Here is an 18,010-nt window from a genome sequence, read left to right on the forward strand (position 1 = left end):
GAGTGCAGGAGGCAGATCAGGTATTGCATCCTGTTCGTCACATCAGGGAAGGAGGCCAGGAGATAAACTGGCAACACTGGTCTGGCTCATGAGGCTGGAGCTACAGAATTAGTGAGAGTTTGCCGCAGTTCATCAGAGAAGAATTTTGTTACAAATACACATTTATTTTGCACTACAGTGTGGCAGGTTGGGTTTTTTTGTGAAGCTTGGCATGACAATCCAATTCTAAACGCCTGCATTTGTTCAGCAAAGCATCAGTCACGGGTGCAGCCCTTCCTGTGTGTGGTCTGCCTCATCTGCCAGGGCTCGTTTCCTCAGGAATAGCAGATGATACAAGCCAGCCCTCTGTTTCTCAAATCCAAGATGAGGATTGTGATTTTTCACAATTTGCAAGACAGAATTTTGGAGATACTTTAAGCCACATCTCGTTCCACCATCTGAAGTCATTACATCCCTCTGTTTTTGTTTTATAATTCTAACCACGAAGCAGTTCTTGGAGGCATGTGGGGCTCCAGCATCAGATGTTTTAATGCCAGGCTGTTTTATTTGCACAAAGTTGATATTTAAATGTTGTCACTTCAGCGCTTTGGTGTGAAGGATATGTAATAAAGCATCAAACAAAAGAGCGATATAAGCACCCCTGCTGGGACAGACCACACACCGGCTTCAAGACCAGAAGAAGAATCAACAAACAAGCTTTCTTTTGAAATTATTTTACAAAGAAAAATAAAGGATTAGCACTAGGAAATAGTAAAAAAAAAAAAACACACTGTGCTATAGGAGAAATCACTCATAGAGAAATCATTCATCCCAACATTAAAAAGAAGCATAAATGTGAGTCATTGTTGTTCTGTGTGTTGTGGTGTTCAAAGGGTTAACTATGTTGAATGGTACTAAAATGGCACTAAAATCTGTGTATTGTGTCGCCTATCATATCATGGTCTACAGATTGGAGACCACTTGACCCAATTACAGCTTTTAAATATGTTCTAGTGTGGTGTGACTAATGAATAAACGAAATGAGGAACAATTTTCTTGCACTGCAGTGCGATGATGGGGAACATAACAGCGAGACATCAATGCCAATTGTGATTGCTCTCGCATAATTTGTGTTTTTGTGTGCAGGTGTGTGCATCTGTGAGCATGTGTGTGTGTGTAGGTGTGTAGGTGTGCTTCTCTTACATCAGCCAGCCTCAAGGACAGTGATTCCCCAGCTTCCGGTAACCTCTTTCTTCTGCCGCACGCATTACACAACACAACTTCATTTTGTTTCTGTGCACTCTTTTATTCTCTGCCTTCCGCTGTCCTTTGTCATCTGGACCGATGGAGGCGCAGGTGTGTGCTGACATCACATCGCCGAGTGTGTGAGTGTGCATTAGCTGACGAGTGGGTCGCCACCACAGGCCTTTTTATTTCCTCATAATAAAAGGTACAATTAAATCCTCCTGAGCACGGCAATTCTGGACAGGTTAGGTAACCCCGGTGTCTTTCGCCTTAGTCAGAGCCGTATACATTATCACACAACGCCCCTCCTCATCGGCACCGCTAGCTCACACACTTAATGTTGGTTGGTGTATCACAGATGCCATTAGGTGTCCAAATAAAGAGATTTAATATCAATTTGCATTTATTTGATGAATATTATCCTTGTATCCACACTGTACTGCCTCAAGGTTCATTTAATTTGATTTATATTTTAATTTTGTTTTACCTTTAATACACACAAAGTAAAAATCTCTTTTCGAGGGAGACCTGGCCAAGATAGCACACCATCACAAGCTTACAAAAATAATAAAGCAGGGGATGACAAAAGCAGATGAGGGATAATTAAAAATAAAGCATGTTAAAAACAGGCAAGAGACAACAGATAAATCCAGCTAAGGAATGACCATTGCACTCTTCAGTTTCACAGTTTTTTGTTCTTTTTTTTTCTCATCAAAGCTTTGAACTGTCCTGGGAGACAAAACCATGAAGCTGGAGTGTGTTTTGAGGGTTATGACCAGGGTGCAGAATAAGAGAAAGCCTTTGTTGCCTTTCCAGCTCTCTCTTTAAAGAAACATCACCCAAGTTCATCCAAAATATAAAACCGCTCATCCCTTGTGTAACCTATGCTGCAATCTCCCATGTTTTTTTTTTTTTTCTTTATGGAGCTCAAAGATTTACCTGGGAAAAACTCAACAGCAACAGCTCATTAAAAAAACAATGACATGAAATACCGACATAATCCACAGCCTATAGGCATGAAGAATTTTGTGTGTGAAAATATCTTTTTGTGTTCTGGGTGTACTGTCCCTTTAACACAGAGCTAATTGGCACAGTTATTTGTCTGACGCAAAAGTGTTGGATCTATACAGATCAGTATTGGAAAACCCCCTGTATTTAAGTGGATTTTTTTTCAGTATAGCTCCTAATGATTCCTTCAGGTCCCAATATCAAATCTATAATTTACTGCCTGTGCAGCATTAACCAGCCAGTGGCCTAAAATGTGTGCATGCAAATCTTTTAAAGGATGTGATGTAATTTTAATGATTATCCGGCGATTAAGGTCATGATGCAATGCCAAAACTAGGTCTAAAATAACATTTAGGCCAAATTTCTGTTGTGTTACTTTTTGCTGCTCCTGTTTTATATTTATTTTATTTATTTTTTTACACTCAGAAGGGGACAAATGTTCACTGACTTCTTGCTGAATGAATCTATTTTTGCTCTTTTCTTCAGTTTGAAATGAACTGATTAAAAATCTCCCTTGATCAGTTTCCCCATGCGTTGTATAATTCCTCATGAATCGCAGTTTCTTATTCAACTCACAGTGACAATTGCTACTTGTTTTCATTCCATTTCTTCATGAAAATGCTGAAATGTGAGGTCAGACTTGCACTTATGTAAGAGGAACTGCTCAGCTGTGATTAATAGTATTGATTTCACCTATCACTGGCCTGTAGGGCTGCACTTATCCGACTGGACGTCCACCAGAGTGCTTTGAAATGCCCCTGGCGATAGTCTTATGAAACACGGTGGGTGCAGAACAACGTTTCCTCTGTTATTTTTTGAAATGGTGGTTGGAGTCATTTCAAGCCTCGGTTAGTGCATTGGTTCTAGTTCTTGTGTAGCAGTGAAGATTTTGAATCTTTTTGTTGGCAGCTGAAGGTGCCCATGTTGAACTCAGTAATTTCCTTCACCCTCATTTTCCTCCCTTATACCAGAAAACACACTGTATATTGATAGAAATCTTGTTTCCACTTGGTTCCAACACCGTTTCACTTGTTTCTCTTTCTGGGAACAAGTATAAATACACTTTAGTCAAGGAAACTCTGGGAATAAGTTGATAAGCATGAGAAATAAGTGGAATTATCCCACTGGCAGATTTTTTTTTTTCCACTTGTGTTAAGAAAAGCAAGATTTTAACAATGACTACCACATCATTTTTGGGTTGTTGTTTGGGTTGTGGATCGATACCAAAAAAGCTTGAGAAATTCTCAGACTGAGATTTCTGGCTTTTAAAAAATCACTTTCCAGCACATACTCCGCCAAAAACTCCCCACCCACTGGAGACACTCCCAATCATAAATAAGTGACCACTGCAGCACAGCAGTGTAACCGCAGGAGGCCGAGCAGTTCACCATATGGTCGACAGTAACACCGCAACTTTATTGCTTCTAGTAACTGGCCTCGCATCCAATCTGTTTAATATAATTAAGCACGGTGAATACCACGTTTCCTTCCCCGAATCATTCCCTGGAATGAATAACACGCCTTTATCAGACTGATAAAGAGGTTGAGTGTAATTGTGTTTACCACCTGAGAGCTGCTTTATCGCCGGGCTTATTTCTCCAATTATCTGCTCTTTGTGTGTATAAATCAGGGTCATGAACTGGAGACAAAGGAGCCATCGTGATGGGATTGTACAACACAGGATGTTGTTGTAGGCTTGATGTCACTGTGTTGGTTATATTACACACACACACACACAACTTGTCACATGCAACAGACACAGCTTACACACGTGCGTGCACACACACACACTGGGTGAGACCGAATGAGCTCTGTTTTGTCTTTTTCATGCATGAATAATGTGTTTTAAGGGCGGAGGATGGAAGCGAGCCTAAAATGTTTGTTTTGACGTGATTTCAGGGACACTTAGAAAGAACATACAGGAAAATATCACTGGCTTTTATCATTTGACAGTAATTTCCCAGCCTTGTCCTTGCACACACTCTCCCCTTTTCCGACTTCATCATCTCTCTCTCTCCCTCTCTCTCTCTCTCTCGCTCTCACTCCCCCTCAGCTGTGATTGGCTCAAAGGGCTGATGATCCTTCAGAGGTGGAGTATATAGTCCCTGTTCTGCCTCATTGCAGACACACTGCTGATCTCGTTCCCGACTAGTCGTTGCCTTACGGATATATAACCACCACCCCACCGAAACCACCGGGCTACCAGCTCTCACCTGCTGCTATGTGCAAAGGACTAGCATCACTGCCTAACTCCTGCTTGGAAAGGTACATGAAGCTTCATGCAAATACCCACATGTTGATGCTGAGGCATGGGACTTGGATTACAGGATATCGAGGCACTCTTATTTTGTCTTTGAGAATTTGAGAAAGTGAAAGAGAATGTAACTTTTACCCAATGCTAAATTTAGACTCTACAACCCGATGCATGCTAATTTTATCTTGCAGCGAAAGGGTTTGTCAAGGTCCTATGCCAGATTTATGTGACCTGTTTTCTTTTTTTCTCCCAGGGCAAAGGAACTCAAAGCAAGGCTGGGGAGCATTTTGCAGAGACCTGATTGGAGTTTACCTTGCTGCAAAATAGGGAAAAATAGGTAAGCCTCAAGAATATTACCAGTCTTATACACATATATATGTTATAAAAATGTCAATGCTCTAAATTGCTTTCCAAGCACAGTTTTCACTGAAATTCAAGGTAAAATCTGATCGCACTGTGTCTGTTTTTAGACCAACCCCAGAGGAATGCCTGAGGTGGAAAGAGTCTTTCGAAAAACTCCTGTCAAGTAAATGTAAGTAAATATTTAGATTTTCATAATTTTGCCTTGAACACATGCACAAATGCCAGCATGTATATACTGTGCAAACACAGCCAGTCCCTGCTAGCACATTGTGTACTATAATTAATCCCTCTCTTTCTCTCTCTCTCTCTGTGTCTCCACAGATGGATTATGTGCCTTCACAGCTTTCCTGGTGTCTGAGTTCAGCGAGGAAAACATCGCTTTCTACTTTGCCTGTGAGGAATACCGAGGTATCAAGTCTGCCTCCAAGCTGCCTGCTAAAGCCCAGAAGATCTATGACGAATTCATCAGCAGCGAGGCGCCCCGAGAGGTAAGGAAACACTGAACCTTTTACACCAGTTATTTCCTGAATTTAAATCAAATTCAAATCTATGAGCATTGCCATTTTGGTAACATCATGCACAGTATTGTTGTGCAGGATTTCTCCTGTACTAAGGCACTGATTACCAGCATCACACCCACATATGCATTGTCCCTTGTAGTCACGACCCTCTGCATAGTGGATAATAAATTGAGGCTAAACTGGTTTTCTCTGTTTTATCTCTCTCTGCAGGTCAACATTGACCACGAAACTCGTGACATCACCAAAGCCAACATGCTGGCCCCCTCAACCTCCTGTTTTGACCTTGCCCAGCACAGAATCTACATGCTGATGGCCAAAGACTGCTATCCTCGCTTCCTACGCTCCCCGGCATACAGGGATCTAGTCTGCCAAGCCAGTGCTAAGTCCACCAAGCAGCCACAGCAGGAGAAGAAGGCGTGAAATCTCTGAGTAGGATGATGGGGGATTGTTTGTGGTCGCCTCAAGGGTTGAGAAGGCAAGAAAAAGGCATTGCGTGAAGTGCTGCATCATGAAGCCGGACCCAGGCGCAGCCCGAGAGCGCATCAAGATGGCAGCGGGCGGTGTATGGGAGTGTGGTGCAGAGGCCATCTCCTTTGAGAGAAGGAGGAAGAGATGGAGAAATAGAGTATAACTCAAAGCAGGAGAGTGGGATAGAGATGCCTTAAGTGGACAGCTGTGAAAATGCTGATGGAGCTTTGATAGAAACAGAAGCAAAGTCTTTTGTAAAAGTGTGACAGAACAGGCTAAGTGACAATCAAGCAAAATGGCAGGAGAAGTGAGGAAAGGTCTTTTCTCGGCCATTAATCAAACTGTTGTGGTTGTGATGTGCAATATTTCTCTGTCGATGTTTTACACTGTTTGTGAACAGGCTACTGTCTGAATATTTATTGTATTTATTTGTCCACGTCTGCTGTGTATTTTTAATGCATTTTTTACAAGAGAAAGAAGAAAAATGTGCAATATATTGTCATATTTATATCCCTGTTTTTTTTATCACTGTAAATAAACTAAATTATTTGAAAACAATAAAGGTCAAAGTAATCTTTATTAGTCCCTGAGGGGCAATTTATTGCACAGCCAGCTGTAAATACAATCATCGACAGCGATCAACACGTCAATCCACACACAAATCAGTTTAATGTTATTCAACAGGCCAGTGGCAGCAAGACAAATTAGTCCTTTAAGTAATCGGTCTTACATCTTGGCATAATATATCTCCGACTAGATGGAAGAAACCTGAACTCACTGAACAAGGGATGAGTACGGTCAGTGAGGATTGACCTGGCCTTCTCTGTGGCTCTGAATGAGAATTCCCACTAATCTGTTCTTGTTTTCCAAATTATGATAAATCACTAAAAATGTTTTGTCCTCAGTTAACTGAACAACACCGTGATCCAAAACTGTGGCCTCTGTTGTACTTCCATCCACAACAGACACAGAGCACCTGCTGAGCAGTGCCACATACTCACAATCCAATAATGTCCGTTATCAAGATTATTAATGCATTTTACGCACTCTCTAAAGGTATTCTATGCACCTCATAAACCATGGCAACTTAGACAAAAACTCTAATTCTAAACATACAATCAAAAGACGTATGTTTGCTGTGCACATGGTTGTGCAAATACTAAGAGAGTCTGTATATTTGGCTATTTGCAGCTTCCAGATCGATAGGACAATGGCAGAATATATTTGCTCACGTCTGAGGCGTTCAGCAGCAGGTCTAGTATATTACTGTTAGTGCGGTCACCTGGATACTGCTCTGAGCTGTGATACAAAAGGACTTTGACAATCGCAGTAGGCGCTGGCTCGGAGCCCTTCTCTCAAACATCCAGAACGGCTTCCTGATGGTGTAAATGGGAAAACACTTTCTTGGAAACAGGAAGCCAGACAAGATTGTCTGAGATCATCAGCGTAATATGGACAGCCATAAAGCTTTGTTATTCACCCTGTATGTGTTTGCACAAGCGATCAGCCCTGGGCAATAAATGACAATAAAGCTGACACCAGCCTGGAGAGTGGTTGCTGCTCTCTGGCACCTAGCAAACGCAGATAGCTACTGCATCCCAATTGTTTCATACTAAGGCCTCATATAAAACCTTTATTTCAATCTCTAAACATCTGTTTAGATAAAGTTGTTGTTGATTACAATGCCGATTAACTAATTTGTGCTCTTTTGAAATGTTAAATATTGCAGTTGTGCTTGGTAAGCTGCATTTGACCAGCAATGTGCCTGAATGTCTAGTTTGTGTATTCAGATGTCATCATTGTAGAGTGGAGCCAGTGTCAGGTGGAAAACAGCTGGTGCACAGACCTGCTGCATATTAATATCCCATAATGCCACCTCCCTCTCCATAGAAACCCGCAGACATTACGACCGGATGGATGTGATGAGTGTAGCAATGAGAGTCTGTAATGTTGGTTTTTGTCATTTTGTCGAGCAGTGCCGCATATGACATTCAAGAGACAAACACTGGGATTTCAAGGATTTTCTTTAATGTACTTTTAAGCGAAATACTAAGGAAGCTGTTACATTTTCATAATGATAAAGGCATGCACTGATCATTAATCATTCAGTGCTCATCGTTGCTCTGGCACTAAAGAGCTATTTAAGCACTATCCCAACAACAGGCAAGATTAAATGCCTGCAGAGACTTCATGCACAGCTGCACCTTGGTGAGACTGCTGAGGAAATTTTCAAGAGGAAGAAATTTTGCACTCTCAACAATTACCAACATCAGCAGTAAGAATAATGTACAGTGTCATTGCTATGCTGACGACACCCAGTTATATGTCCCAGTCCAGTCCATTGCTCATATCAGCCTAACCCAACATACCAACTGCCTTTCTGATATCACTTGCTATCACTTTTCAAAACTTCCTCAAATGTAACGATGACAAAACGGAAATTCTCACGTTTGCCACACCCAGCTCTATCAGTTAGATATCTTGCAATCTGTGATCCCGGTCATAAATCGTTAGGCCACCTGTGAGAAATTTGGGTGTTTTATTTGACTAACTTTTAAAAAATCAGATCTTTCTTATCTTTTGAGGATTTACACATGGTTTTTCATGCCTTTATGTTTTTGTGTCTAGATTTCTGTAATGACCTCTACACAGGTATCATTCAATCTTCCCTCCATCACTTTCAACTGGCTCAAAATGCTGCTGCTAGGATTAAGACCAGTTCAGGTGAACAAAATCATATACAGTTGTCCCTCGCTATAACGCGGTTCACCTTTCGTGGCCTCGCAGTTTCGCGGATTTTTTTTAGTGCAATTTTGCATGCTTTTTTTTTTTTTACTGGACTTATTTTTCTACGAAGGTTTGAACTTTGAGAGTGTTTAAACAAGAGAGAAAAGTGAGAAAATGTTAATGCCTGTCTGAAAAAGGTGTGTAAAGTGTGTAGTGAGGGGTTTTACAGCCTTAAAACATCTATAATAATTGTAAAAAATAAAGCTGACTACTTTGCGGATTTCGCCTATTGCGGGTTATTTTTAGAATGTAACTCCCGCAATTAACGAGGGACCACTGTAACTCCTATTCTGGCCTCCTTTTGTTGGCTTAAAAAATATATGTATATTTCCATGCATTTTTTTCATATTGTATTATTATTGTTTTACATCTGATTATTGTTTTTTAATTGTTGTATTATATATTTATTATCTGTTTTTTTTTTTTTCTTGTGAAGCCCTTTGTAACATTGTAATAGTAGTAATTGGAGTAGTAGTAGTAGTTGGAGTAGTGGTATAATTTTTATTGTTGTTGTTGTGACATGATACTAATATCTTGCTTTCATATCAAAATAAAATTGAGTAAAAATTGGACATCTGAAATGCAGCATTATCAAACTAATACCGTATTGATCTGAATATAAGACGATATTTTTTCCATTGAAAATGCCCTGAAAAAACGCCCTCGTCTTATATTGGGGGTCTAAGCAAATACACATGTATTGTACTTGCATATGTTCCGTGCTTGAATACAGCACACTTCCCCCGCTCTGGCACGGTTGGAAGGGGTGTGCTCCAGCACGGTACGGGCGTTCATGCACGAGCACATGAACGGTCACGCACGCAGCGCGCGAACGTGGATACAAAGTAAATCATGCAACTTTCCTCCTGCCTCCGCAAAATCGTTTAATGCGAAGCGCGATTACCCGGTTGAATGTGGCAGCCAGCTGACATGCCGCTCCGGCTGTCAGTTGGACGCTTTCTGAAGTTACCTCCGAAACTGTCAAGGTAAATAAACATCCCTTAACCCTGGCTCTGAGTGCAATGTGAGACGGTGGCGGTCTCAGAAAGAAGAGCTAAAAAAAAAAAAAATGCCCACAGCCAGAGAAGGGCTTTTCGTGGTCCACAAACTGGTCGATTCAATGAGATTGACAGGAGGGTGTGCAATTTTGTGAATGAGAAACGTAGTGAAGGACTGCCCCTTACGAGGGCTGTGATGCAGCAAAAAGCACTTGAAGTTGCCACAGAGCTCAACATACCCCGCACTGAGTTTAAAGCTAGCATGGGCTGGTGTTGCAGAATGCAGTGGCGGATTTAAGAAATTTGGGGCCCAAGGCAAAGGCAGGCATGGGGCCCTCTGAGATGAGAGGACAACACACAAAACAGGGGCCCCGAGACACACATAATACGATAAGCATTCTGCTGGCATTTTAGCAAAAGTATTTTAATCAAAAACATAATTAATGTGCGCAAATAAGTAATAACTGTATTAACCATAAGTGTATGAGGAGTTTTATGGGGCCCTCAGGAACTTGGGGCCCTAGGCCACCGCCTAGTTTTGCCTAATAGTAAGTCCGCTCCTGGCAGAATGTCCATATAAAAAGTATTTTTCCAAAAAAGGGTCTTGAAAAAGAGGGGTCGTCTTAAAATCAGGGTCGTCTTTTATTCGGGTCAATACGGTATGTGAGTCAAATTTCTTAAGAAAGCTAAAAAAAATATTTTGGGATGTTGGCAGGTTGGTGTGATTCAAATATATTAACTATTTACTGGGATTACTCACATATTAATTCAAGTATGTTTTAGCAATTCTTGACAGGGCCTTTAAATTTGCTCAGTGTTATTACTTATGACTGTATCAGCTCTTGGTATATAGATATTTATGTATGGTAGATAGGACTTTATCAGGAAAGTCAGTCCTTCTTATTCCATTGTAACTCAAAACACAGGTTCTTTTAGTCTTTGCATTACATGCCTAATCAAACTACAGTATGCTTTAAGGGCCAAGTCCCAAGTCCAATTTTCTATGCAAAGCCGTAGTGACAGTCATTCATTCATTTCTACGTTGGCTCTATAATGTGAAGCTCTGAACGGCACCAGGAGAAGTTTGCCTCAAGTACTTTCTGTCAGACGTTCTGTCAGGAGAGGAAGTTTAGTGTAGAGTGAGAGAGAGGGATGGGCTTTGTGTCAGAAAACCTTTACTGCTGTCTGACAGACGACACTTGAGGCAGATTTCCCCCTCGTGCGTTCTGAACAACAAGACTGACTCCTGCGGATCTTGACATGAATACCATCTGGCCACATTTAGCAGAAAAATTAATTATGCAGTTTTGATTCGCTCCAGAGCAAATGTTTTTAAACAGATAATGGCTCTTGACTACTGATGCTGGAAATCCAAAAGAAACATTTAAGAAAAGTTTAGCCTGCATAGCCTGCATATGTGAATGTCCAAAATTTATACTTAAAGATGGAGTCGGCGATTCTGTTGATATTTGAAATCAGCGATTTCAATGAATATTTGTTCACAGTGCACTAGCCGTCCAGGGTTATTACACAGCCCTGGCTCTGTAAATGGGAAACAAACACAGTGGCTCAGACCGGGACTATTCCATCCAATCAGCATCAGGGGGCGTTGGTGTTACTGCACAGGGCAAGGGGAAGGGAAGGCAGTGCGAACAAGAGGGTCAGTAAAGCTGGTTAATTTTAAACATCACCAGTTTTTTGTATAGTTCAAAGTCATATGCAACGTAAACTAATATGTATTTTTTTAATAGATTATTTTTTGGGCATTTTCTGCTTTATTTGACAGTTACAGTGGGGATGGACACAGCAGGGGGGAGAGAGGGGATGACATGCAGCAAATGAATGAGGTCAGATTTAAACCGTGGTCGCTGTGATCAGGACTAAACCCTGGTGCATGCTCTTTGTTGGTGAGCCACCGGTGCGCCCCCAATAAATATCACTTGACCCCGACGTGATTTGAACACGCAACCTTCTGATCTGGAGTCAGACGCGCTACCGTTGCGCCACGAGGTCCTCTTTTTAGTCATGTTTCTACACAGCATCACAAACTTACCTGAAATGAGAATGAATGCAGAAACCAATTATATGTGGGTCACAAACTTCCAAATTGGATTATGTGATAGTAGAACAAGGTGGAAATATCATATTCATCTGTTTATCACACAAAAAGGCAAACAGCTTTGGTTAGGTTCAGGTTTGGTGTTAAGCAAGAGCTCCAATCTTTATGTTACCCAAAGGCTGATCCTTTGAAGATTGAGTTTCCACACTTAGATAGAGTAGATAGAGCGTCTCTGGACTCATGGATTGGTGTTGTTGCAGTGCTGGTGCAACAGTTGCGTGCTCCAAGGTCTGTGAATCTACAAGGAACATGCTCTTGGAAAGGCTGCTTTTGTTTTCTTGTGGTTCATCAGTAAACAGCTGGCTGACAGTAGTTATCTTTTGCTCTTGACAAGCCTTGTTGATAATTGAAAAATAGTGAACCTGAAGCCATATAGAAGCGTTTTTGCCTTGTCAGCTACACCTGACTCCTGTTTCACCACATTGATTTTGTGAAACAGGAGGTGTTTAAGCAGAAATCCATGAGCTTCTGCATGTTGTCTCTCCATAATGCCGAACTACAGCAAAAATGGTGGCGCATCTCATGTCTGACAGAGTGAAAATGTCATCAGCCAAACAGGTAACAGGTAACTAAATACATTTATTGACAACCAGGTCAGGTGCAACCCAGCAAGGCATTTGATACTTTCAACATTTCTCTGGTTGGAGAGAGTTTCCATGGATACCATAACAATATATCAAAAGACACTGTGGGTTTCAGATTTAAATAGTTACACATATACTCATGAACATCCATCAGTCCAGAGTTAGTTCATTCACTGAAACTTTCTGAAGCTCTCACAATGCGTTTAATCACCATATTGCACAGTAAAAATACAGAATGTGTACTGCATCATTATGCGCGGCCTTGTACAACTCAAACAGGTTGAACATGACATCGATGGAGTTTGTTGCTAACCGGACCCAACAACGCTAACATGTATACATGTATGCACAGTGTGTGGTCCTGAGGGTGAAAAGGGCCACCATATGGCTTAGGCTGAGCGTGCAGGCAAGATGAGCCGCCCACTGTTTCCAGGCAACTGTACACAGAATTAATGGTGTGACCAGGGTTTTAGTGAGAGTCACTCATTTACCACGTGGAGAAAGTGGCAAGCCAAGTGAAATAGCATGATTTTTGCCATATTAAAAGACCTCAAATGAATCTCTATAATATTTTAATTCAAGGCTTAAGTCACTATATGAGGTCGTGAACTTATGAGGTGTGTACTTGGTAAAACTTCATACAATCGGTCTGATATGCTGTGTGAGGCGGTTTTGTCAAAACGGTGGTTGTACAGTAAATTGTGACACTAGCCCACGGGCAACTTGAGTCAATAGCCTTTATATAATATGAACATATGGTTAACATGCTCAAATGATATTTCCTGGGATTGCAGAACAGATAATAAGCCACCAGAACTGCCTGCTCTGTCTTAGTGAAACGCTGACAAGGAAAAAAAAAAAAACAAAGGTTTAAAGTTGTGTAACCTTTTACCACCACAGGACTCAGCAAGCCTCATTCTTGCACTGTATTGTGTAAGATGTGCTGGAAAAAAAAAAAAAAAAAAAGGAATATTTTTAATGGATCCTATTTCAGATTGTATGAGCTGCCAAACATGTTGTAACTTAACTTGTTAGAGAATGCAACGTCTTCTTGATGGAAAAAAAGTCCTTCTTCTGCTTTAATGACACAGCGTGCAAAAAGTGGCTCATTTTATCCTTTTCAGTCCTTTATGTGCCATATTACATGACATTAAAACAGGTATGGGCGTCAAAATGCAACATAGAATGTCAAATAATCATTAAATTGTTGGAAATTAAGTATTAAAGACCTAAAGTTTAACCTTGTGAAATGTAATAGGCAATTATTCTTTGGGAGGAAGCATGCATTGGTTGTTGACACACTGAATCTGTGATAGCCTGATGTACCACCATGACACTACACTGCCATCTAGTGGACACACTGAAATAACAGAGCATTTATACTGCCCCCAACATAGAAGAAATTTGATCAAACATTTGGGTGATGAAAAGTAATGGCCAGGTTAAAAAAAAATGCTCAAATGGTGGATAATTTGATTTTGATTTTGATTTTATAAAAACTTTAAGATTTTTAGTTCTTTCAGTGTCAGTGATTACTTGACCAATCAAGTGGAATATAAAATCGACAGCATAGTAGCATCTGGTCTCCTAAATAAATGACAAAATAAATCTTCTGGCACCTGGACTGGACTGGTGCAACAGTACAGGCTTAGAGTCTTTCTCTAACTCAGGCCACTTAGATATTCTGCTGCTAACTCCAGCTGTCTGTTGCAAATGATATACACCATAATAATCAATAATTGGCAGAAGTGCTACCATTAAAGCAATGCGTATACCAGAATTCCTGTTTATACACACTCATACCTGCCAACACTTCCTGGTGATTTGTTGATTCTCCTCCCATAATTTGCATGGCCCTTAAACTTTATTGTGAACAACTGTCATACACAGATCCATATGTTTGGTAAGTTTGTCTGACATTACCCAAGTTGCCACATCATCTGTGAAACATAGTCTACACACACAATTCACACACTGCATACAATTTCAGCCCATCTGTCACTGTAACCTGGCAGCATCCAGATTCAAGGGGTGTGAGCGCAGCTGCTCTCTGCCAGATAACTTAACTGTCAGGAAAATGTCAGGACAGGACGGCGTTACATCTACACACACACACACACGCACGCACGCACGCACACACACACACACACACACACACACACACAAACGTAGTAACAAAGTAGGTTAACATCATTACGTCACTCCACACATACACACTCAGCAGTCAAAACAACACATTTGTGGTGTCGCTTTTACCTCTGTGCACAATACACAACATGATTTGACTCACACTAACACTGTTATCAGGACAGGACTGGCCAAGAGGGCCTTTACTACAAAACTGAGCCATATTACTTCATAAAACAGGTACTTAAAGTAGTTTTTCTTTATATTATTATTTATTTTCTATTTTCACTATTTTTGCCAGCTGTGTATTTATGCATCTTGTTCTTTAGCCTTTATTCATCTGATGACATGATGGTGGGGAAAATCAGTTTTGTGCGTGCCTTTTTGTCCAACTAGATTCAAGTGTGCTCTTTGTTTTGTTTTGTTGTTTTCAAATGTGTGTGCTGGCACTCACTGACATGAGGGATTTTTGTCTGACTGAACTAGTCACCTGATAGCAAAAAAAATTTTGAGAATTTTCATGTCCCCTTCATCTTCCTTCATTTGGCACCAAATAATGATCTCTGGCTATTAATGCATAAAAACAGGCCAAGACAATTTACTTTCTGCACCAAATTTAGACCAAGTTGGTATTTGACAAACTCTGCAATGGATGGGTAAACCTGTCCAGGGTGTTTAAGTGCTGTCTTTCCAATAAATGCTGGGATGGGATCCAGCCCCTTTATGATCCAGATTAGGATAAGTGAGGATAGATGATGGTGGATGGATGGATGGATGGATGGATGGATGGATGGATGGTGTTCATCACATGTATTCAAATCTATACCTATTGTCTCCTTTAATTAACTTGTTAGGCTGCTACATTATTTAATAGTGAAAAAAACACAGAAGCTCTGCATGAGTTGAACCTTTGTCAACATCAGCACTAAAATATGAATTTTGTCTCTAAAAGCTGCCAGCACCCACATAAAATCATCAAAAGTAACAGAAATAACTATCATAAAAAGAAATCAACAGTGCAAATTTCAAAAGTTCTCTGTTCTGTATACACAGAATCCAGTAGGTGTCTGTCTTTAGGAGCTGGTTGTGGATGTGACTTATTTTACCCTTTCCATCCCCATACATCCCATAGAGGAGACACGGGGTCCTCTTTCAGACAAATGTCTCTATGACGATCTTAGCAAAACCAAACTCCAAATTAGGGAGCATTGACTGTTTTGATGTAATTATATTTAAGAACACTAGGTGTCACTGGAGGCCTGAATAAAAATATAAGTCACAGTCCTTCCCGTTCTCTCTCTGCTGACATCTGATCTTGGAGGACAGATCCAACATGAGCATGTAGGTCACAACATAATCAAGGCATACATTTCCTATGAGTTCCACATGCAGCGTACTTAAAATAAAAACCCTTTAGACCCAGAGCTGCTTCAATTCCATATGGCTGGACTGAGAGCAGAGCATTTGACCTTCAGTATTGGACAGGTGCTGATAAGACACGCTGTACTGCTGCTGTCTTACGGATGCAGTCGGATTCCCTTGGTGGCCATTATGAAGAGGCAAGTTCTACATTAGATGACCCAATGTGCAAATTCCAGTGTATCTCCCTCAGGAGCGAACATCTCCCCGGGCCAGACGTACCTCAGCTTGGACCTCCTAAAATTCCTCCCTAAAAATCTCAGAGGGCGTCTGTTTCCTCCAATTAGTATCTCCCTGTACTCAACAACATTTTCAGCAAGTTTATGTTTGGCCAGCTTAATGTTACTGTAAAACAGGAGGTAAAAGTTTGGGGTATTATTAGGGGAAAGTGAGGGGTAGGAGAGGAGCGGATGGATGGAGGAGAGGGGGGAGGATTTGTGATGACCATACAACATTGGATGAGTGGATGTGAGACAGACGCAAAAAAAGAGAGAGAGACAAGCACAGGGAGAGAGACGGAGAAAGAGGCAGCAGTGTGTTACACTCCAAGCGTGGGAAATCTCCTTGGGTCCGTCCCCAGTGAAAAGGGAAAACTGTGCTATCTGGTGACCCTGGGTTCCTGGGGGTTCAGATCCTCTATCCTGTCAGGATCACACTCAAGTCCAGGGCATTAGCTTTAGATACCAAACGTCTCTTGCGTCATTCAGTTTCCTAATTGCACAATCATATAACGTTCAGCCGTTCTATAGTGCAATATGTTTTTTCACTGTTGGACATCTACGTGAAGTGTGCAGCTTTATTCAGTTGGGTATCAATGACTTAAGCACTGACCGTGTACATTTATGCACCAAGATTTCTGGATCTGCTGGTGGTACCATGTACAAAAATTAAATATATCCTTTACATATTTTTCCATATTGTTTTTAAAACCTTTACATTGAAGTCACAAGCAACACTAGGAACATGTAATCCTTTCACTTTTGACTGAATTGTGCAGTTAAACTTTAAAGAACATTTCTTACGTAATGTTGCAATTCAAAGTGCCTCACAGGTAATGAAGCAATTTCAAAATAAAATAGAAAAACAAAAGAAAAAAAACACATCCACGTTCAGATTGGTTGGTTGTTGTTTTGGGGGTTTTGTGCTCATTTTGTTTGTGCTTTCCCCTAGGTGCATTCAGCTCTGAAAAGGTCTTCCACGTATCTTACGAGGAATGTTACAGTGACTCTCTCCTTCATTGTGTTGTTTTCTGTTCGTCACTTTGAAGCCATGTATGGGTTTGAAAGTACATCTGCCAGATGTAATCGCACACATGTAACACTATTACAAAGGCAATGCTGACATCATGTCTGTTGTAGATGCTTCACTAATTAAGACCAGATGCATGAACAATAACAAAGCCTATCTTGCAACACATTGCAGAAATAGCAATGTGTTAGATCTTGGTCAAAACTTGCTATTGAGCTGTAACATATATTTTTGGGGGACCAAATGTTCAGTGATGTTCATGTAATCTATATCAATCAAAAAAAGAACATAAAAAGTTTCTCATTGTCACATGAATCACTGGAAAATTTATGCTTGTTCCATGTATTTTGTGTTAGATGACTTGAAACGGTCATGTGTTACCATTTTAATAATTCTAGCTTTAATGTGGGATGGGAAACAGTCCGCAAAATCTTGACAACATCTGCCAAACACTTTCCCCCTAATGTCTTTCAGCCATTTTCTGCCAGCCAGATGGGTTTACATTTGGAGAGAGGCAAAGGATTCCTCCAGCCCACAGTGCCTGTTGCCAGCTGCTAAACATGGAGATGGATCTCTAATGGTATGGGAAGCCATCCACTGGAAGTCATTTGGGCCAGTAATTGATATGCGTGGTCACAGGAGAGCCCAGGAATGCGAGGCCGGTCCACAGAAACACAAACACAGGACGCAAATACCGTTGCTCGCATATTCCAAGATAATAATGCTGCCGTGCACTGTGCTAAACAAATGCACAAATATCTAAATGAGCATACCTAAGCATCACTGAACCTTTAAGGAAAGACTTCCATCTCCTTTATCTTTGAAAGAACTGGAGGCTTTTCATCTTGATTAAAGTCAATATCCAACAAGACATCCTTAGAGAATGCAGC

The 18,010-nt window shown here is 40.8% G+C and overlaps 1 protein-coding gene and 1 non-coding gene across 2 annotated transcripts; one reads left to right on the plus strand and one right to left on the minus strand.

Moving 5' to 3' along the window:
- Positions 1–4,367: 4,367 nt before the first annotated feature.
- Positions 4,368–6,363, plus strand: rgs16 (regulator of G protein signaling 16). The gene is made up of 5 exons (XM_030050469.1): positions 4,368–4,497; positions 4,740–4,823; positions 4,957–5,018; positions 5,171–5,337; positions 5,581–6,363. The coding sequence occupies exons 1-5, from the start codon at positions 4,454–4,456 to the stop codon at positions 5,788–5,790; spliced, it is 567 nt and encodes a 188-aa protein (XP_029906329.1). The 5' UTR covers positions 4,368–4,453; the 3' UTR covers positions 5,791–6,363.
- A 5,201-nt stretch (positions 6,364–11,564) lies between these two features.
- On the minus strand, positions 11,565–11,636 carry trnaw-cca (transfer RNA tryptophan (anticodon CCA)). The gene has a single exon. It is a non-coding gene; the product is annotated as a tRNA-Trp (tRNA).
- Positions 11,637–18,010: the final 6,374 nt, after the last annotated feature.

This window comes from Myripristis murdjan, chromosome 4 (genome assembly GCF_902150065.1).
Source record: "Myripristis murdjan chromosome 4, fMyrMur1.1, whole genome shotgun sequence".
NCBI classification, from domain to species: Eukaryota; Metazoa; Chordata; class Actinopteri; order Holocentriformes; family Holocentridae; genus Myripristis; species Myripristis murdjan.